The sequence below is a fragment of the Periplaneta americana genome, chromosome 15 (genome assembly GCF_040183065.1).
Source record: "Periplaneta americana isolate PAMFEO1 chromosome 15, P.americana_PAMFEO1_priV1, whole genome shotgun sequence".
Taxonomy (NCBI): domain Eukaryota; kingdom Metazoa; phylum Arthropoda; class Insecta; order Blattodea; family Blattidae; genus Periplaneta; species Periplaneta americana.
Window position 1 is genome coordinate 49,143,564 of NC_091131.1, and position 23,753 is coordinate 49,167,316.

The 23,753-nt window shown below is 34.1% G+C and overlaps 1 protein-coding gene across 1 annotated transcript in view; it reads right to left on the bottom strand.

The window, feature by feature from the left end:
• Positions 1–23,753, bottom strand: part of LOC138714867 (uncharacterized) — a 53,248-nt gene that overhangs the window by 7,983 nt on the left and 21,512 nt on the right. The window contains exons 6-11 of the mRNA XM_069847087.1: positions 19,200–19,418; positions 12,411–12,705; positions 10,204–10,261; positions 8,218–8,309; positions 7,903–8,045; positions 4,712–4,849 (exon numbers count right to left, since the gene is read on the bottom strand). Coding sequence (XP_069703188.1) covers positions 4,712–4,849; positions 7,903–8,045; positions 8,218–8,309; positions 10,204–10,261; positions 12,411–12,705; positions 19,200–19,418 — 945 coding nt within the window. The remainder of the gene's footprint in view (positions 1–4,711; positions 4,850–7,902; positions 8,046–8,217; positions 8,310–10,203; positions 10,262–12,410; positions 12,706–19,199; positions 19,419–23,753) is intronic.

Consider the following 23,753-nt stretch of genomic DNA (forward strand, 5'->3'; position numbering starts at 1 on the left):
CGTAGGTTCGAATCCCGCTCGAGGTTGTGAAATTTTTCTTTCATACCATGGCATGATTGTGACTATAATAGTATTTAAATTCATTAATATGTCACATCAACGGACGTGTATACGTCACCAAACATCGTAAGATGAAGATTACTACTTTTAAAGTTGGAAGAGAGATGCTTTTTGTAAGAATTCTGAAAGCATAACATAATTTGCACAGTTTTCCAGAGAGAAAGCTTACGTGCTGAGTCCAGGACAAACTGGAATCAATCCATACTCCCAAAAATGTTGTGCACTCAATTCCTTTTATATTCTGATTGTCAATATATATTTGCAAGTTTTTATTACTTTTATTTTGATTAAAATGAATTCAAGAATGATGAATAAAATATTGTTTTTCTTGTTACAAGTCTATTAGCCTATACTCCTAACTGATCATACATGAGTGTTTCTCATTGATCACCATATGTAAATGAACGTGTAATGTACAGTGCATATCGATAATCAAATTATTTATAATTATGTTAAATAGCAATTTATTTTATTTATATGAACAAAATAGTCTCAGTAGTCTCAGAATATTACTGACTATATTCTAAGAGATTTTAATGCAAGGTGAAATACATTACTACATAATATGACAATTATAAAGTACCTAATCGTATCTAGTGCAGATGATAACTTGTAATAGACGTTTTATTTCATAGTATTTGTAAAATTTTCGATAAGAAAATTTCTTCCACAAAATCTTAAGTAATGATCTTTTAGATACAAAAACCCATAAAAAGCAATTTTCTTTTACTGAGAAAGAAATATTAGATAAGTAGGCCCTGAAGTATGGTACCAATATGATATTCAGTTATCTGATATTCCAGTTAAAGACAGAGAAGATATTCAAGCGAAGATAATGAAATTTAAAAAATAAATATATTGGATGTTAAATCAGCCTAACCAAGTTGAAAAAGAACAAAACACATACCAGTACTTACATACACTACTGTACAATACCAAAATCTGAACCCTTCAGAAACAAGACTAAACAAAACTCAATACTACAGAGATAGCAACAATTCTATAAAAATATTTTGTATGGTTATTATTCAAACTTAAGGAGACTTTCATCTACAACCAATTATTCTTTTTGCAGTCATAATATGAATATTATCATATCATTAATAAGATGTAAGAATTCATTTCACCGCGGTTTTAGTTTCGTTCACTCAATGCAAGGAAATTTTTACTTTTAACAGCGTAAAAAAACAACAATTGAATAGATAGAATGACTGATCCATATGGAATAGTTTTGGAGATATTCAAAGTTTAAGTTCAACTGTGAACAGTTACGCCAAACTTAACTCACAATTTTTATTGCAACCTTCAGCAGCTTAAGAGTTATTCATGCTTACCACAAGCTAAGTTAGATTAAGATAAAAAAAATTAATCTTTGTGACATTGCGGGTAAGGTTACCATAATGAAGAAACACAAAACCAGGGCATAATTAACACGTGATAACATAGAACGTATGAATTTCTAAGAAACTTATACTACATCTATAACACTCATTTTCTTAATATGGACAGAGTTGGACATATATATACGTTACAGTATCTTATCTATCACCTTATTTTACTTGGACCTTGCATTTTTTTTTTCTTTTATTTTAGTGACAGATCATTTAAGTCTATGTATCACTACTACAGTACCAGTACCACTCAGTCTTCTCAGAATTGTGAACAGGGGCCTGTTTCTCAAAAATACTAGTTTAGTAGTTCACCAGTTAGTAGTTACCAGAGTATATTTCACCAGCTCTAGTAGATTCTATTTCTCAAACTATTTTACCAGTCTAGTAACTTGTGACAATTTTTCACTAGTCACATGATCTGTTTCTCTAGTCAGCTGAGTGAGTTCATTTGTTTATAGCCATTGGTTGGTATTGTTATTTGATATTAGAAGGCTAAGTTGTTTGTGTTTTGGTTTTGATTTCTCTTTTCGGTTGAAATTCCATCAGTTGAAAGCAAATTAACTATATTCAATATGATTAATGAATCAAAGGATTATTATTCGGTGCTTTTTCAAGCATGTTAACAAAAAATGATGAAGTAAACGAATGGACAAAAAGTGTTGTAATGTGTGGGGCTATGGAACTGATACCTCAGAACAAAGATTATGCATACGTTAGGGACACTTACTGGCCCAACATTAAGAAAGTAATTTTGATAAGTACCAATTCAAGTTCACAGTATCGTAATATGAACATATAATGTAGCAAGTAGGTCTACTGCCGACATGAATGCCACTTATGACTTGAAAAATTCGCTAATTTTTTTTTTTCAGTTTTATATTTGATCTAGTCATAAATTATTGTCGTTTTATATTTAATTTGTAGGCTAAAGTTGACAATGCCACAAGAACTGGCAGTGGAGGAGGAAAGCCAGTAAAAATTACTACAGTTGATGAATTGGTATTATATTATTAGGAAAAAATTCTGCAAGTGTTGCTGGTCTAGGACAGAAAGACTAGACGGCATTGGAAAATAATCAGCATCCTGATTTGTAGAGCAATTTGTATTTGAAGCTTTGCTGATAATGCAAGCCTTCTATTTTTTTGTCTTGTTATGGCAGGTCCCACTATATTTAACAACTTTTCAAGCTTTTCAGTACTTTACCTAAACCATTCATTGTATTTAAACAATGCTCCCGTAAAGGAATAATAATTGTTCTTTCTCGATATAGTTTTAGCTCTTCTCACAACTTCTTCATCACTTCATTCGGAATCACCAAACCAGATATTAAAAGAAAATAACTACAATATTTTGTTTTAACTGAGAAAGGTTGTCACTGGTACCGGTAACTGATAATATAGAAATCACCAGTCTTTAGAGTCTTGTAGGAATATTCCTGTTTGAATACTAGTATAATCAACTAGATTAGCATTTTGAGAAACAGAATCACTTATGAACTGGTGAAATCGACCAATATTACTAGTCTGTGAACCGGTAACTATTACTTTACCCTTATAGTTTCTAGAAACACAGACTTGTACAATAAACTAATATTACTAGTGTACAGACTAGTATTACTAGTCCATGAGTTTTGAGAAACAGGGCCCTGAAGAAGAGAACTTTGTTTTTTTCTGAATGACCTTGTAAAATTCACTGCAATTTACACTTTTCATATTACACTACATCTGCAGAATTGCATTTACTGTTTCTTTCTTTCTTCTGTCCACTGAGCATTCAAAGAAGATAGGTACTCTTTCAAAATTGGCATTATGCCCAGCTACAGAGAAATAAAAGTCTACAATTTTCAGCAATTCTGAGTACTGCTCCACAGAAACACAGCTGTGGTAAACATTTACTCAGATTTTGTATGAAAGCATATCTTTACAACTTTCCTCTTTGTTATCTGGTGGAAAAGTTTTCAATTTGATCAGCTGATCAAAGAGAAGGTGCTCATTCAGTTCGCAAGATATACCTATTATATTGCAATCACTTGAGTGCCATTTCGACACTATCCCACAAATTATTGAAAATCTCCAAATTAAAAATCGCGGACATCCATCTTTTCCGCCCGGATTTTCTCTCTTACACTATAAAATCACTGGCATAATGGCAACCCTAATTGTGGATTGTCACGTCTAGCTTCAAACCCTTCAATTATTTCAAGTTTTTCAGTGGACCTGAGTCCAAAAGGCTCACCCATTAAAACCGCCTCTATGAAGAGAGGAGACTTCTCAGTAGAAAAATTAGTACCGGTAGGCCTTCTGGTATCAGTATGTTTGTTATATCACACAATAAATTACAAAGTTCTATAAGAAGTAGAAACTACAGCATATTTTACAAAATTAATAAGTACAACTACATTTTTGTGCATGTTACACAAGATTATTTCTACAATTACAGCATTTTGACCATAAGCATAGGTACTGGCACAAGAAAAGTAGGAAGATCCCTTAAATGTTTGATAGGCGACATTCATTGGTTTGTCAGAACATGTGGTCTGCCATTGTTAAGGATTATGATGTTGATGGCAATGATGAATATATTGATCATAACGACATTGATGATGATGACGACGAAGAAGAAAAAGAGCCGCAAGATATAGGCCTACTGCCTGGAAATTTTCGCACACGCCCAAAATGACTGTCTTCTTTTTGAACTCTTATTATTGTAATACATTACGAAAAATAGTGAAATATATTATATTAGTGAATTACGGTACATAAATACAGGCCTAACATAAGAAGTGGCAACAATATTGATATACCGGTACCATTTGTAAGGCTTAAACAGACTCAAAACAGTAATGTAATTACGGATTTAAACTTGCTTAACAGACTTCCTTTAGTGTGGAAGGACTTAACCATTCAAAGAGAAGGTCAGTAACTGATTAGGCCTACTATATAATCAGTTTTATACTATGTAAGAATGTTTTAATTTGTTTTTAACTAAAGTTTTATTATTGTGTTTATTTGACCCTGCCGAATGTATTTGAATACTTTAAGGGTAATAAAGTGAAAGTGAAAATGAAGATGAATAAGTCAAAACAGGCATCAATCTCATGTTTAATACATAATGATGATGACAATGATTACAAAAATCTGATCCCCTTGTAAAATCATTCACCTTGCATATTTTAATTTTTATTCATATGCAGGCCATATGGGAAACATTATTTAAATCAATTTTATAAGACATTCAAATTTATTCAGGCTGTAACTAACCTTCTGTGAGCTGCATTTCATTATTTCACTAGAAATGAGGCATGAGATTCGATGAGCAAATGCTATTACTGCACCAATATTAGGTGCATTTTTTGACGATCTTTGCCAAATTAAAACACCAAGTTCTGAGTCTGGAATCTGAAAGAAACAATAATTATTAATTAGAATAAATTCCTTTTCATGTAACAATAAGCTACAGTGGCGGTTCTCTTGGGGATTGTACGTTAGCTCATTAATTTTGTGTAAATAATTCAGTTATCATCATTGTTTCAATATAGGCTATTTTTTATGTAATTTTATTTTATGTGGCGCCACTGTTACAGGACATCTTGTCTTAATGTCGTAAGGGAAAATAGCTGAAGAAGCGTTGCTGTATCTAATAGTGGTAATAATATATCTTGGTATTTAACAAATGTGTAGGCCTGTAAGTTCTAGACGTGATAACGTCTGATAATTAAATCTGCCAGTAGCGGTAATATGTGCTAGAAAACTTGGTGTAACGAAATTTGGTAGAGTTTGAAGCATTCGTACAATAGGAAGTTCCTGATGGATTTTGTTCACTTAGATATCAACGTGTGGGGCATATCTCCCACTACGCGATTAGGTGTGTCAGATGGGGAGGGCATGCGGAGAGCTGGAGTACAATTTCGGGTGCACAGTCAACTTCGAGAATGCACTGTGATTACACTCGTCCAATTTGAGTGCAATAAACGGCATACGTTTGCTAAATAAACTTATTTTCTCGGACGAATATTGGTAGTGATATTTAATCAGAAGTTTCGTGTGAGTATTGTGAGTGTATAAACAAATTTAGTGGAATATGAACATTGGCGATTCATCCAAGTCGAAATTGAGGAAACCAGCTCAAACCAATAGAGCAGATCAAGAAATATAGGAGAAATCTGCTATAAGTGGGGTTGAACGGACCAGAAAGTGCAGGAAACGCCAGAAAGCCGAGTGTATGGAGGCTGCTCAGCTGGGTACAAGCACTGCTGGCCTTTATACCAATGATCATGTGTCCAAATGGCGTGATCAACAGAGAAGATTTCACGGCAAATCTAAAATGTTTAATTGAACTTATAATTTGTCTTGAACACTAATAAACATATAATAAACATGTATTTTGAGAAGCTAGCTGTTGCTTGATGTTATCACACCAAAAAGCCTGCGGCCATGTCAGCGATACAGTTTATACCTTTTTTTTTTTCTTTTACTGTTATCTAAATATGTGAGCTGCATAAAAATGTTTTGATTGTTGGCTTCAATTTATCTGGTAGCGTGAAATGAACATGTGAAACGATGTGCTTGTCATTTATATCAGTCTCTTGTCATGAACAGAACGTATGAAATGTTTTCAAGACGTTTCTTGTTCATATTAATATACTAGCCATACCCGTGCTCTCCGCTGCACCCGTTAGAAATAAATATAAAGTAATTACATAATTAAAATAGGACATTTGATCAAGGGAACATTCGTGTTTGATAGAAGGATAAATCGTTTAATATGTTACTTAATTTAAATTACATCCAAATAATTAAAATGCGATAATTTTGGTCCAGAGACACTCATTTGGTGCAATGACAATTCCTTTAACATGTTTCTTAATTTTTATTACATGCAACCATAGTTTAATGAAGATTGACATCATTTAGATTTAATGTGTATATTTTATTTTACTTGTTATAGGTTTCCATTGAATTATGGTAATAACTTAATTTTAACCCTTGTTTTCTACGTATTCAGTAAATGGCGTTTGGCCCACTATGGTTCTGAACCCTTCAAATAAATTATATTATATAATATTACATTACATATATTATATTATATTATATTATATCAGAAGTTACTGTAATAACATTATAGCATTATGTCCATCTAGAGAAACTACACTTTCCAATGGTGAAATAATAATTAATTATACAAATCGGTTAATTTAGCTTCCGATATTACTTCATACAAACACAGAAACATTATCTGTAGACTATCTTTCATAGCTTTCGATTGTTGCTGTCCAAGGCTCCTTATAGACGAAGTCATTTGTTTTTCATTTCATTATACGGCCTTAGATGGCGGTAATTTTAATTTTAAAACTCATTTATCTCATTAAATATCAGTCCTATCAAAATTTTTCAAGGAATAAAACTTATCGCAAATTATTTTTAAAGACACTTTTGTTATGTAACATTTTTCACAAAAATCAATAATAAGCGAGATATTTCGATTTATTTAATTCAGGCCCCTTTATAAGCCCCCTTTTAAATAATGTATTTTGAATGCCATATAGCCTAAAATCTAAGTTACAACGAACTTAATTTATATTCCAATTTTCATCGAAATCCGTTCAGCCATTATCGCGTGAAAAGGTAACAAACATACAGACAGACAGACATACATACAAACAAAAATTTCAAAAAAGCGATTTTCGGTTTCAGGGTGGTTAATAATATATGTTAGGACCAATTATTTTCGGCTACAGATTCATTATTAGTATAGATTTTTTTGAACTGAACTGAACATGTAACTTATTTTTAAGCTCTGATACTTTGTAATATGAACACAAAGCTTATCAGAAAGGAATATATCCCTGTGTTTACTGTTTTTACGAATTTATTTATAAGCTGATGTTTATAATGATTAATACTAACGACATTTTAATTAGTAAATCTCTTTCACTGATTAACTTTATAATTTTTACTGTGTTAATATGAGGAAATTTTCTGGCTGACAAGTTTCGAAGTGATATTCTTCATTTTCTAAAGCCTAGTCATTCTTTATTTTTCAAAGCCAAAATGAAGATCACTTTGAAACTAGTCAGCCATGTAATTTCCTCATATTAACATAATAAACAGTTATAAAGGTTAATCACTATCAGTGAACTGATTAGGCTATGTAAGTGTTAAAAGTGTACATAGAACAAATCTCTTTCCTTGAGAATTCATACGAGAGATGAATTAAAACAAAGTGGATGATCAATTCCAACCATAAATTTAACAAGGAAATTTATATTCTAAAAACCTCAATAAAAGCTCTTCATGTGATGTCGAACTGTTTTTTTGACCATCAAATTTCCAGGCCAGGAACTGCTACTATCAGAATTCTATTAACTTAATGAACTTCTTGTTAAAGAGCATGTGCAATTTACTTATTCATTTTCAATGTCATTCTTATTGCGTTAAATGCAATATCATACCTTAAGAAATAGAGTTCTGTCTATCATAGTAATTTGGTATGCAAGTGTAATTGAATCAAAATCCCACACTCTCAACGGCAACTTCATCTTGAGCCTTCTGTTCAGTTGAGCAACATAATTTTCCTCCTGTCTACGGCGTACTTCTGGAAGTACACACATTGAAATGTTTAAAATAATTATTGAATGTTAAGTAAAGTTCTAAAGACATTTGGTAGTAACAGCCTATAGAGCTTGCCACGAAAGAGAAGAAAATAAATTTTTCTATTTAACAAATCTTGTAGTTATGTCATGTCAAAGCAGCAGGACATAGCCTACCTGAACTTCTGTGTCTGCTCGTTCTGTCACAACTTATTGTATGTTTCGTCACGTTTTGGCTCCACTTGCTGCCCAGACATGGGTCACTGGAACTGTAAACAAAATTGAATACCAGTAACATGTAAATTGCTGTCACATCTTAATTTCTGATGGCTTCAATGAGTAACACACAGCGAAAGAAAATTTGTTATAAGTAATTAAAGCATCAAAATTGGGACAGTGACTGTAATAATTTCAGAGAGAGAAAGATTCTTTCTAGGAAAAGTTATCGGAAATAGATGCAATTAGAAAAGTGGATAGCTATTTTTTAACGTCACAACTGGGATCTGCAAGCATGAGTGTCGTCACGTGGTGGGTAGAAACAGTACAGGTGGTATATGCTCGCGCATGCGCACTCTCTGTTTTACAGATGAAGTTAACGCCGCTATACTTTCAGATGCCAGGCGGCTAGTGTACTTATAAAGGAACTGGCCACCTTACTCCATTATCTCTTGGCCTAGTTGCCTCATAAGTGGTGCCATGTTGGTATCACTTCTGAAGTTCAGACCTGTCTTTGGACAGTTGACTAAACAACAGGGGAAACAATGACACTAATTTACAGTTTTCGAATTCAACCTTGAAAATTACTATGGTATTAGGCTAAATTAGTTGAGTTGCCAATCTTTGGAAGAAAATATAACCAATTAATCATCAATCTTCTATCAATTGAAAGGATTTGGGTGTATTATTCATTGTGATAATATTGACAGTTAGAAGGGCAGTAAGAATGAACAGAATAAACCACCCCAACACTTAACCAACACTCTGACTTGTAACAATATGAGGTTCGTGACTTTTCTCTGTAATACCCATAGTAAATTTCTTAGTTGAGGAAGAGAGTAATAAAGATTGAGATTCTAAAATAATCTTTGTCAAAATTTAAAGAGGGGATGTCTTGGTAATGTCTATAGAAAATCTTGGAGCTTTTACTGTCAATTTCGCTTTAAAGGTTTGTAAACATCATTGATTTATATATTGTACTTAAAAAATAATACTATTTTAGAGACATTGGGCAAATACAAACAACAAAATTCTCACCATAATGGTTACATAATTTAACACAAGGAAATTAAAGAAGTTGTTAATTCAACTAGTTTAACATTAATAATAAAGTTCTGCTTAAAATACTAAAATGTAAGTTTTTAAGAGGTATAAAGCATATTCATAAAAATTCATCACTGCTGGAAACAGAAAAGTATAATCAAATCAACCAAATTGTAATTTAAGTTTTAAAACTCAAATAAATACATTGTTAAAACAAGATTTCTATTAAATGTGGACATAATAACATTAGTACAGAAAATGGTTTCTCAAGAGTTAGTGCTTACATTTTAGCACAAATCAATTTAGTAACTAAATGATTGTCCATCGCTGTGGTCTCGTGGTAGCGTGTTCATTCCCAAACCCAGTGAGCCAGGGTTTGATTCCCCACTTGGGACGAGTTGCCTGGTGAGGTTTTTTCGGGGTTTTTCCCGCACCCCTGTGGATGAATATCAGATAATTTTATCAGGCATATGGATATGCAAAGCATGGTAGCTGGTGACCCAGCAGCGGAATCCACTCCCCTCCCGACAGGTGAAGTGGTCTACACCTTAAACCGTTGGCCAGACAGGAGGGGTGACATACACCTCAGACCATTTGAGGGAGGAATGTGGGGGGCTGTTGGGGTGGAATGGTATATGGACTTAGAGGGGTGGCAGACTGGTCGTTTGGGTGTTGGGGGTTAGGTCGGTTCGGCATGGGTGCTGTCGTTGGGCTACAACTCATCCCAGTGCACAATAGACCTCAGGTTGTGGTGCATAGAGATATTTGATTTGTACCAAGTATGGGAGCTAATTTAAGTTCAGAGGTAGAAATTCTATAAATCATTCTGATAAACATATGGCACCAGTAAGTCCTCTGTAAAGCTTCTGTCTTTTCATATCTGAAGTTTATAAATTTACTTACTCACAAATAATCCTGTGAGAGAGCTTATGAAGTTTGTTTCTTCTTTCATCTAAGACACCTGCAACAACATAAATAAATTGCAATTTTGAATACCCGTCAATATATATTATAAAATAAATTATCTTATTTAGAAATAAGTAAATGCATACGATTTTTTTGACATATTATGAAAATAAAACTATAGCTGGAACGATATGCATGCAGTGCAGTTTGTGGAACCTTGTTCGCTCTATCTCTCTTGAGTCTCATGAAGGCTATCATAGAGACAGGAAATTCATATAAGCACGATCTTCTTCTCTACATGCTTGAAAACAGGTAAATAAGTCTATTGAACTCTGCATAATGAGCTATCTGCAGTCCTTTGGTTGACAATGTGTATTTGGTTACACTTAAAGTTTTTTTTTTTTAAATTCTTGGGGGTATTTCTTCCAAGGTGCTTTATTTATTTCCCGCGCTCAAATGAATGAAAACGTGCTGCATGCTAATAAAAAGACACTAAAGGCTCGCTCTTGTGTCTACTGAGGAAACATTGCTTATGATAACAAAGTTGATACCGACTTCTTAGAAGTAAATTATAAAATATGAAAAAAAAAATCACATAGGAAAGGGCTTAAAAGAATAGAAGAGAACTAGGTTTATGTATCAATCAGCTGCTTCCAGAGGCTCATGATTGTCTAATGATGGAAACACAGCATGACGATTCTTGCATCACTTAAAAAGTCTTCTGAGCTCACAGGTATCAACGAGGAGCTTATAAAGCAATTTTCAAAAACCATCCGTACCCATTCTAGCTGTTACAGCATTGCATTGGTACTGGTACAGAAGCCTTTGGGACATTTGCACAGGACACTGCAAAATTATATCTAACATGTACCCATGGTACATCTCACTGTTCATAAACTGTTACTGCAGAATACAGTGTAATAGAACATGTAATTTTACTAATTGAACAGTTGTTGGAAGACATCCAAGAGACAGGACACAAACATTAGGGCAAATAGAGAGTTAGGCACTCCAGAAAATGTAAAAAAAAAAACAAGTAATTTAGAAGATATTTTGTACGTGCTACTTGTTTCCTTCGACACTCTCACATCACAGATAGCACAGCCACAGAAACTGAGAAAATCAGCCCTTCTTCCTGAAGTCCTTAGCCTACTGAATGACAAAACACTGGGTCAGGAGAGAAGGAAAACCTACCAGATAAAAACGATGATGATGATGATGATGATGATGATGATGATGATGACGACGACGAAAATTTTGAATGAAAAATCCTAAAACATGTATGTTTTCAATAAATTATATATTTTTATACTAAGGTAAAGGTAAAGCTAGCTCTTACACATGCCATGAAGGCAATTGTGGATATCGAGATAGAGACCCGTGCTTTCTTGATCTCGGCATTAGAATGAGGTGGTGTGGTCTGCACCTCACTCCGACCTCCTTCTATCCCTGGGAAAGACCCGGCATTCAATTTGATAGGAGGCTGAGTGAACCTCAGGTCATTCTGGAAGTTTGACAACGAGAAAATCTCGGAATCCAATCCCGGACCTTCCATTCCATAGCCAGCTGCTCTGTCAACTGAGCTACCTGGTCACTATTTTATATTATATTTATGTAATATTATATTGTAATTATATTACATATATAATATTTAATATTAATATGTTTAATATAAATATTATTAATTTAAAAGTTCATTCAAATATTCCATTCAAATCTGACCATTAGGAGTTAAGTTATGAATTATTGCCACCTAGATTCGCATTTTGTCCCATTGTGCAGTCATCCGAAACATAGCAGTTTCCACACTCATAATTCGGTAATTAGTTGATGAACATAAACTCGAAATGGCAAGGATTGGAATGTATTTTACCAGTACTGATTTGCTCGTATGTTAAGTCTAATTTCCATTGAATTTGCTTAGTATCTGTAGAAACTGTACTTAAGCATACACTAAACAAGGTATTGAATGAAGACAATGAAGTACTGTATTGTGGTTTTAAAGGAAGAAAAAGTTAAGGCACTGAAACTACTGTATACTCGGAAATCAACCAGCCATACAAATTTCCAATGAATTTTAAATGGTAAGGAGTTCAGTTCTAGATTACTTATACTAACAACAAACTAGAACTTTATAACATGAGTCATTTCACTTATATAAATGAAATAGTGAAGTTTTTAATTTTAATATAATGAAGTATTACCTTGAGATGCTACACAGGATTCTTGAAATCTGTGCAGTTGCTGTAAATGATGGTGTAGCTCATGGTAAGCAGCGATGAATGATTTTGGGCGATACCAGTATCCTGGAGTCCAGAAGTAAAGGACTGGCTGGTAAGTAGATCTCAGCTCAATGGAACGACTATTAGCATGGCAGCTGCTAATACGAAGAGAATCACATGAAATGGAAGAAGAAAGCTGCCGGCGTGATATAGGCAAACGCATCTCCGAGTCTGCAGGTTGTCGACGAATAGTAACAGATGAAACTGTCTTTTTGACCTACAATGAAAAACAGAGAAGTCATCAATCAAAAGGGAAACCTATCACGTGGTTTGCACTTAGAATCTGTATGTTAAATAAGTTTTGAATTATTGTTTTCCTCTTCTTCTACACTTCTCTCAATCTATTTTCAACACAAGTGGTCTGGCAGTGCTACATTCTAGAGAAAATTGCTTATCTATTTCATCCATTGACAATATACCATCATGCATAATACATTTTATCCTTTCATGCTCGCATGTGGGTAGCTGTGGTGTGTACTTAGGATTGCCATATGCCGCGGGTTTCGCGGACAATCAGTAATTTTACAGTGCAAGAAGAAAGTCCGGGCCGAAAAGACGGAAGTCTGCGATTTTGAATGCAGTCAGACAGAAATCTGGAAAATTGCAGTAATTTGTGGGATAGTGTTGAAATGACACTAAAGTGGATGCAAAATAATACGTCTTGAAACTGAATGTGAGTCTTCTCTTCGACCAGATGACCAAATTGATATTTTTCCTATAGGACAACAAAGAGAAAAGTTCTAAAGATATGCTTTCACAAAAAATCGGGGTGAATTTTGATTACAACTGTGTTTCTATGGGGCAGTGTACTCAGAATTGCTGAAACTTCAATACACACTGGAACTTGAAAACAACAACTCCATAAATTTCCTAGACATCACCATAACAAAAATTGACAACAAACACACCTTCAAAATATACAGAAAGCCAACCACCACCACCACACACATACACAACATATCTAACCATCCCATACAACACAAACATGCTGCATTCGGGACAATGGTATACAGATTACTCATCATACCCATGAACCAACAACACTACAATGAAGAAGTGAACACAATCAAATACATAGCACAAGAAAACGGTTACAATCCAAACATAATAGACAACATCATAAGAAAGACAAAACAAAAACTTAACAAACACAAAAACACGTAAAACACAACACTAACACAAGAACACAAGAAATACATCATATTAACATATGAAAACAAAAGCACACATAAGATCGCATCTTCATTCAGAAAGCAGAAATACAACATAGCATACAGAACAGTAAACACACTACAAAGACATCTCAACACACAAAAAACACAAACAAATAAATACGACCACACAGGTGTATACAAACTCACATGTAAGGGCCCTTACACACGAGCGACTTTTAGCCGCCAAGGTCGACTGCAAAAAGCAGTCGGTCTGCCGCCGACATGAGTGGTTCTTCGACGGCAGAAGTAGTCGACATGAGCGACTCTGCAGTCGATACGGGCGTTGTGTGTCGTCGGTTCCGGCGGCAGTCGAACTGCAAAAGGTGAGTCATTTTTCACTCGTATTGTAATAATGCACGTCGAGGAAGAACTAATTGTATTATTTCTTCTCCGTCTTAGAAAAGAACGTGTTAAATGTAGAAAATATTGGAAACATCGGATTGCCTTTCAATGAGCGCAGTATGGCCAATTTCACTGCCTTTTTCACAAGCTTCGTGCCTATGAAGATAATTTTCTTCACTACTTCAGAATATCAGGGCTATCATTCGATCATCTGTTGGAAAAAGTGACAGACGATGCAGACCTAGGAAAATTTTTTCTGAATCTTCTGAGAGGTCTGAGAGAAGGAAAGCTAGAAACATACTGCAGGCCACCGGCGTCATTCGGCTAAGGTGCTCGCCTGTTGATCCGGAGTTGCACTCGGGTGTGGGTTCGATTCCCGCTTGGACTGTTTACCTGGTTGGGTTTTTTCCGAGGTTTTTCTCAACTGTAAGGCGAATGTCAGGTAAACTATGACGAATCCTAGGTCTCATGTCGTCAAACAACATCTATAACCAATCCTATCGACTCTAAAATATCTAGTGGTTGATACAGCGTCGTTAAATTACCACACACATTGCAGTCTCAAAAAAGGAGTAACTTCTTTTTCTGACACAGATAAGCTTGACAGATCAGGGAAAGAAAGATGCTGCTAATTTTGTGAAGGAAATTACAATTACTACACCGAAACGTGCCACAAAATAAAAAGAGCGTACATGTCAGCTGTTATAAAGCCTATTCTACTAACTCCTGAGAAAGCTTTGCCTCTTGTTACAAAATAAATATTTTACCTCTAACTGCTGTACAAAGTTTGATCATAATCTGATAGATAGAAGGAAACTTATTAAATTTGTCTAAATTCACCCCTATAATGGAATAGTTTCCTTTGCACAAATATAATTGGAGCTTGTACACAAAACAAATATGTTACCCTTAACTACCGCACAATTTTGATGAAAATCTGTTTCGTATGAGAAAAGGTATTAATTTTATCTAAATTCACCCCTACTATGGGACAATTTCCTTTACACAATATAATGAGAGTTTGTATACAAAACAAATATACTGCCTACAACTACTGTGCAAATTTTAATGAAAATCTGTTAGATAAGAGAAAAGTTATTAATTTCCTCTAAATGCACCCCTTTCTCTCAAACGTAACCAGAGTTGATATACAAAACAAATCTACTACCTGTAACTACTGTACAAAATTTCATGAAAATCTGTTAAATAGGAGAAAAGTTAATAATACGAGTAGTTGTTAATTTTTCCATAAATTCAGCACCTATAAGGGGTAGTTTCCTTTATACAAACGTAATCGGAGTTTGTATACAAAACAAATATACAACCTATAACTACTGTACAACGTTTCATGAAAATGTGATAGATAGAAGAAAACTTATTAATTGTTTTCTAAATACATCCCCCGTAAGTGTAGTTGCCCTTGTACCAACGTAATCACAAAGTTTTATGAAAATCTGTTACATAGGAGAAAGTTAATAATTTTCTCTAGATGCAACACATAAGGGGTAGTTTCCCTTATAAAAACATTATCAAAGTTTGTATAAAAGACAAATATACTACGTGTAACTACTGTACAAAGTTTCATGAATATCTATTAAATAGGAGAAAAGTTATTGATTTTTTCTAAATGCATCCTTTATTGCGGGTAGTTTCGTTTATACAAATGTAATCTGAGTTTGTATACAAAAAATGTACTACTTGTAATTACTGTACAAAGTTACATGATAATCTGTTAAATAGGAGAAAAGATATTAATTATATCCAGCTAAATGTAATGTTTTGAACCATTGCGTGTTGCTGACCTTGGCGGCTAAAAGCCGTCCATGTGTAAGCAGAAAACGCTGCCGCCCGTCGCGGGGACTGACTGCAAGACAGTGGCTGCAGTCAGTCTGCCATCGGGGTCAGCGCTCGTGTGTAAAGCAACCAGCGTTTTCCATTTAAATACATTATCGACTGCATCCCTGTGACAAGCCGCTAAGGTCAACTGCTTTTTGCAGTCGACCTTGGCGGCTAAAAGTCGCTCGTGTGTAAGGGCCCTAATAGTTGCGACAAGTTCTACATTGGACAGACAGGCAGATCATTCCAAACATGCTACAAAGAACACATTAAAGCAATAACCTGAGGACACAATACATCTACATACGCCGATCACATAACCAATGCTAACCATGCATACAATAACATAAATGCGGACATGGAAATCCTACACATACAACCCAAGAACCAAAAAACTCAACACACTAGAACAATACGAAATTAAAAAAAAAACACACTAAACCACACCCAGATCAAATTCTCAACACACAGATCAATTTCAGTACACACACACTATTTGACTCCACTTTTCAACAATCAAATGCACCCACACAACAGGCAGAGAAGTTCGAGATGACGCCGAGATCTAGTAGGCTCTGAGGATGGTGTAATGAAGCACCGAAACAGCTGTAAGCCGCACAGACTTACATAATTAACACGAGTAAGTCCGCTAGTTAATCAATTACTTATATTCAAGTGTTAAAAGTAGTGTACCGGTACGCAAGATTCAAAATGAATTTTATTTCTCTATACCTGAGCATAATGCCAATGTTGAAAGAGTATGCCTTCATGAATGCTCAGTGGACAAAAGGAAGGAACAGATTGTCATTTAAATCAGTGAGTGCAATTCTGCAGATTCAGTATAATATGAAAAATGTAAATTGCAGAGAATTTTCAAAGGTCATTCAAAAACAAATCAAAGTTCTTTTCTTCTGTTCACAGTTCTGAGAAATATAAGTGGTACTGTTGTGCTTACATACATACTTGCATGATCTGCTGCTAAAATAAATGGTAATAACACTAATAATGTAACGACCAAGCCAAATGCGAAGGTGATAGATAAGATAAAGTGCATTATGAAGTGTTAAACCCTATCCACATTAAATAAATAAGTCATACTGATGTAATGCCTATAGTTGTTTGCGTGCTTACATTCAGAGGCCTCCAGTTTACCTCCGATTGATGCTGCTGCACAGGTTGTATATATGGGTGGCGCAGATATACACTTTCTGCTGAACATTCTTTTATTCGGATTATGTAGTGGTTCGAATTCGAGTATTTTTTCAATAAGTGTGTAATTTTTTGTTTATTCTCTATTTTTTTTTAAGTACAGTACATACTACGTTAGCCGATAGATTTTTTTCTATATATTTCAGATTCGTAGTATTTATGGACAATCGTGTTAGGTTTATGTTATTGACCAAATTAATGTCATTAAATTCAATTGTTGCGAAATCTACAGCAAAAGTAAAGTTTTTCAGTACAGTAGCTAATGTAAACAATAATTGTAGTTCTCCTACAAACAAACATTTATTCACAAATAGTTACTGCCAATATTAGTCTAATCGACTGAGTTTAACGTAAAATAGCCTATATTAAATAGAATTTCAGAATGGAACCGAAGAATCATGTGGTATGAATATGTTAAGATTCACTGTTTAAAAATAATTTATTCAGCCTCTTCGTTACCTTTAACTCTGGAAAACACTTTTACATAATATAATATGTTGTTGTTGTTTTCTAATGCCAGGCGTTTGACAATAAAGTCATTTGACCTCTTGCACTCCAATATTTTTCAAAGATATTATCATGACCAGCCACTGAAGCACAGATTTTGAGATGTTCCGAATCCATTTCTTGGTTTGAGTTGCACAATGGGCAGTTAGGGGACTGATATATTCCAATTCTATGCGGGTGTTTGGCCAAACAATCATGGCCTGTTGCCAATCTAAATGCAGCTACAGACGATTTTCGTGGTAAATCGGGAATTAACTGTGGATTTTGATGCAGAGAGTTCCATTTTTTCCCTTGGGATTGAGTTATCAAATTTTGTTTGTTGAAGTCTAAGTATGTAGATTTAATAAATCTCTTCACAGAGTAATACGTAGATTTAGGAACAGGTCTGTAAGTAGCAGTGCTGCTCTTCTTTGCTAAAGCATCCGCATTCTCGTTTCCCAGGATTCCACAATGGGATGGTATCCATTGGAATACAATTCTTTTATTGAGTGATATTAATTGAGAGAGCATTTTAGTTATTTCTGCTGTTTGAGATGAAGGTGTGTGTTTAGAGACGATTGATAGAATAGCTGCTTTGGAGTCTGACAAAATAACTGCATTCCTAAATTTATTGATGTGGCATAGAAGATTCCTGAGACATTAACCTATTGCAATGATTTCACCATCAAAACTTGTTGTTCCATATCCAAGAGATCTAGAAAGTGAGAAGAGACAGCACGTAACACCTGCACCGGCACCTTGTTCTCTGGAGATCAAGGATCCGTCGGTGTATAAATGAAGCCAGTTTTGTGGAGGGTACCTAATATTAATTGTCTCTAAAGACAATTGTTTCAGTATTTCAGTGTTTACTTCTGATTTCAGTATTTCTTCTGTTAAATTTAGATTATATTCTATATTTAATAGAGTTAAAGGGTTTGGTTTAATTTGTAAGTACATAATATAATATAAATAAATATACCGTAACATAATAATAATAATAATAATAATAATAATAATAATAATAATAAGCCCAATAATAATAATAATAATAATAATAATAATAATAATAATAATAATAATAATAACAGTTGCTTTCGAGGAATATCACTTTTGTTCACGTCGTACAAAATTTTGTCCAATATTCTTTTGAGAAGATTAACTTCATATATGGATGAAATTATTTGGAATCATCAGTGTGGTTTTAGACGTAATAAATCGACTATTACATAATATGTCTTCTGTTAATCCAACATTTAATTCATAGATTAATCAAAATTTTTTGTCTAAGAATTAATTTCATAACTTGACACAAGGAAGTCAGAGCAAAATAATCTCCTAATTCAAGAAGAGATGTTAATAGTGTTGGTAGTGGTGATAGTGGTGATGCTACTGTTAGCCTATTAATAATGATGATTAGGATGATGTTGACAGTGATAATGATGGTGATGGTGGTAGTATGTTGATGATGATGATGATGGTGATGATGATGATGATGATGATGATGATGATGATGATGATGATGATGATGGTGAAATCAACACCACTACTTTAAAAATGAGGAAGAGAAGATAACATGATTGTGACCACAATAATTCTGAAGGTATACTGCAGCTGCACCATGAACCTGTATTGAGTGTCGTTCTCCAGGAGCAACATGCCAAGGTCCAAGTCCGTGCAAGAAGAGCCATTGCGAAGAGAACCCATAGCGACGAGGATGGCGCCGTCTTCTCTGTCGTTGAGCCTTATTCTCCTCCCAGATTAAAACTCCATATTCCACCATATCGTACATTTTAAGTGGCTGTGCATTTGGTGGAAGTATGGTCACATGCTCCACTGATTGACACTGTAAGAAAATGTCTCAATGAAATATATTTGTTCTTTATTTTATAGTGATTTCATTACAATATCACTTATTTAAATTCGTTTTCTTAAAACTTAAATGCATTTCGTCATATTTTTCTATAGATCTTTTGAATTTTTATATCAATTTTTTGGCAGATGTTTTCTGAAATCATATGGCGTCTGCAATGATTATTTGGTTTAGTAATAATCCATTTTTTTTTCATTTTATTTGGTTTAAATTTTAAATAAAGGGACAAATTATTAATACTCAATTTGAGTTTAATACACATTTATTATCATTTAAAATTCTTTATATGTATTTCGCTGTGTAAGTGATTTCATTAAAATGTGTCCTCTGATGGTTGAAGGGTTATGTGCTCTACATTAGATCCAAGATTTTAGAGATTGATCCTCGACAGAAGGCAATAAATTTCATGGCTTCCTTTGGGAAGATAGTACCTGTAGGCCGTGTTATAGATTTACTGCACATAACAGGATGGCTCCATGCAAAATCTACTAACTTTTCCTAGCTTAGGTACCGGTACCGTAAAAGTTCAACTTTAATAGTTATCATTCTCGATATTATCTTATCACAGGGATTAATGAAATTAGTCTTCCAGGTATATTTCCATCTTCGAAATGGAGTACAGATAGCTCTAACTCCTCATATATCGAGGAAGTGATAGTAATAATAATTTATTCACCATAAAGATTTTTACAAATCATGACTTTGTTAATCTTATTTCTAAGTCTTAATCTAGTTTCTGACTATACTATAAGCATATTTATGAATTTGTAACATTGTTATTGCAGGACATCTGCTGACACGATTTAAGAAGGATTACAACTAAGATAGTATAATGATAATGATAATGATGATGATGATGATGATAATAATAATAATAATAATAATAATAATAATAATAATAAAATAATAATAATATAAATGTTCTTAATAGCAATAACGACCTATATGCCTTCACAATTACATATTAGTACTTTCATGCAAGGTGTAAAGACATAAATTCCTCTACAGTATATGGCATATGATGTAGCAGCAACCTGTTGACTATGCTTTTAAATTTCTTTTGTTTACTACTTATTATGGAGCTTGGAATTTTATTATACATGTTTATGCCTCTATGTAAAATACTTTTAAGACTTGTGGTAATTCTATGAGTGGAAAAATGGATATGACTTGATGTTCTTGTTGGATATATGTGGTAGTCTGAATTCAATTTCAATTTTTCTTTGTTTTTTATGAATGAATGACACTGTTTCTAGAATGTATATATAAGGCACGGACAGAATTTTGAGTTCTCTAAAAATTGCTTTATTTTGCGACCTTATAGGTACTTGTTTCATAATTTTTACAATTTTCTTCTGTAGCTTAAAAATGTTCGTACTTTTGCTCGTTGCGCCCCATAATGGTATGCCATACTGGATCTGGGAATGTATATAGCCAAAAATACATAGATCTGAGAACTTCATTAGAGGTTGTTTTGCTTAAAATAATCAAACAACCAATTTTAAATGCCCTTAATAATTCCAGGCGTCAACCACATTTCGTATTTCAGTGTAGACGTAAGGATTTAAAGTTATTCCTCGTGTTTCTTTACTGGGTTTGAACCCCCCTTTTTTAACTTAAAAAAAGGCATATTTAGATTTGAATATTTTTTTTATCCACAATCTTTTCTCTTCTCTAATTTTTCACTGTCAGAGTAACAATATCAACTGTACATCAACTTAAGGCATAGTCCTCCTACCCATCCTTCAATATAATCCCTGTGCTTGGTGTTGTAGCATGTTCGAATTATAACAATGCTATCTTTATTATAGAGAGAGACCTTCGCCTACCTATCATATATAAATAACTGTTGACTAAATATGTACTGTATATGATTAATGTGTAAGTGTAATAATGACACAAGATTTTTTATTATACAAAATTAAACAGAAGTTAAAATTTGTTAAAAATAGGATCTGTAAAAAAAATTATGTTTCAAAGAATTTATAAGGATAATATTCATAAATATGTTCTATTAGAACATAGTATAGTATATCGACCACCTCCAAACTATGTGTCAACTAACAGAAAAGATACAGGAGTTCCAACAGCCAATCTACATCGCCTTCATAGATTATAACAAAGCCTTTGACTCCGTGGAGCATGGAAGTGTGTTACAGGCTTTAAAACAACAAGGCATCCCCATCAAGTACATAAGATTGCTAGGGAAAATATACAAAACCAGCTCAGCAAAAGTAAGAACAGAAAGGGAATGGTTGGAAATGGTTCCAAATAAAAAGAGGTGTGAAGCAAGGAGACCCTCTATCACCAAAACTATTTACAAGCGTGCTGGAACACCAATTTAGAAAACTGAAATGGAAACACACACATGGACTAAATATAGATGGGCGGAAACTGACACACCTCAGATTTGCAGATGACATAACTCTGATGGCAAGATCAGCAAAAATGCTAGAGGAAATGATCATAGAAGTGGACAAAGTAAGCAGCGCAGTAGGACTCACAATGAATCCCACAAAAACAAAAGTTATGACCAATGGAACACAAGACCCTATCCAAATTCAACAATCACCACTTGAGTATGTGCAGCAGTACATGTACCTCGGGCAAAGCATCTCCCTAAACAAGAACACAGAGATTGAAATCAAATGCAGAATAGGACTGGCATTGAACAAATTTTGGTCGCTCAAATTCCTACTCATGGACAAACGGCAAAAAGCAAGTACGAAAGCTGAAATCATAGACAAATGTGTCATGCCGACATTACTCTATGGCTGTCAAACGTGGTCCTTGACAGAAAAAACAGCTACAGGTTTGTCAAAGGAGAATGGAAAGGAAGATCCTAAATGTTTCACTAAGAGACAGACTCAGAAACGAGGAAATAAGAAGAAGGACAAAAATGCGCGATGTGATAGAAAAGGCAGAAAACCTAAAATGGAAATGGGGCGACCACGTAGCACGTATGGATCACCAGAAATGGACGAATCGCATCACAATGTGGGACCCGAGAGAAGGACGACGGCACGTGGGACGACAAAAAACCAGATGGGCGGACTACTTCAGAACCAGAGCGGGAAGTCATTGGTCGAGAGTGGCACGAGACAGAGAAGTATGGAGGCAGCTGGCACCAAACATGAATCAACAAGCACCAGATAGGACAGAAAGTCAACGACAGTGAGTGTAACTCGTGTGAAGTGATATGAGGAAGTGTGGGAGATGAGTATAGTAGAAATGATCGAAGAGGGAAGTCAGGAACAGTGAAACGAAGAAATATCAGTAATATGACCAAGCTCCCAAGGACTCGCTCACCTTAGGAGCCTACTTATGAGCAAATCCCTGTGACAACAGGAGGCCCTTGCCCTTACGGGATGTGTACGGGCTAAATTTATTATTATTATATTATTATTATTATAAATTTATTATTATAGTATTAATAAATATACCGTAACATGATGATGATAATAATAATAATAATAATAATAATAATAATAATAATAATAATAATAATAATAATAATAATAATCATACATACATACAATTTAAAATACCAGTAATATAAATTGTAAACAATTTTAATAATGACTCCCCTTGACAAATTTCTGAGTACGCCACTGCTTCTCTTTTTTTTTTTACCTGTAAGTATCTTTTTACTTAGTAAAGGGAATACACATAAACACGTTGCAAGGTTACTGACAAGACAGTATTGCTTGAAGAATCTTGGATATCACTGTTGATCCCAGTTCTGACAATCTGGGAGGAAAGAAGAAATTTATATTTTATACTAACAAATATTGCACCATTATTCTGAAATGGCGAAGCTACATATGGATACCTTGGTAACAGCACTTTGTGTATAGAGGAAGATGCAAGTTTATATTTATCTCTTGTATATCTCTTTATTTACTGTAAATGCGGCACACAATGGACCAAATTAATAAGTACTAGGACAGAAAGGTGGTTCTCAAAAAACGAGAAGAAAGATGAAGTAAAGGAAGAAGAGAAAGAAAATGGAAATTGAAAAAGACTCTATGCGTAAACTTCCTTATGAAAAATAAAGATTGGCGGACTAAATATTTTCAGAATAATAGAATATTTAAGACTGAAAAAAATAGTTCATACGATAAATGAGGACAACTGAATTTCATGAGCAGTCGTTTCTCACCATGGTTAGTAGTACCGTATCAAATTTTAGCTTTGTGACTCGTATATATATATATATATATATATATATATATATATATATATATATATATATATTTTTTTTTTTTTTTTTTTTTTGATGTACCGAAGTACATATGATATTTCCAT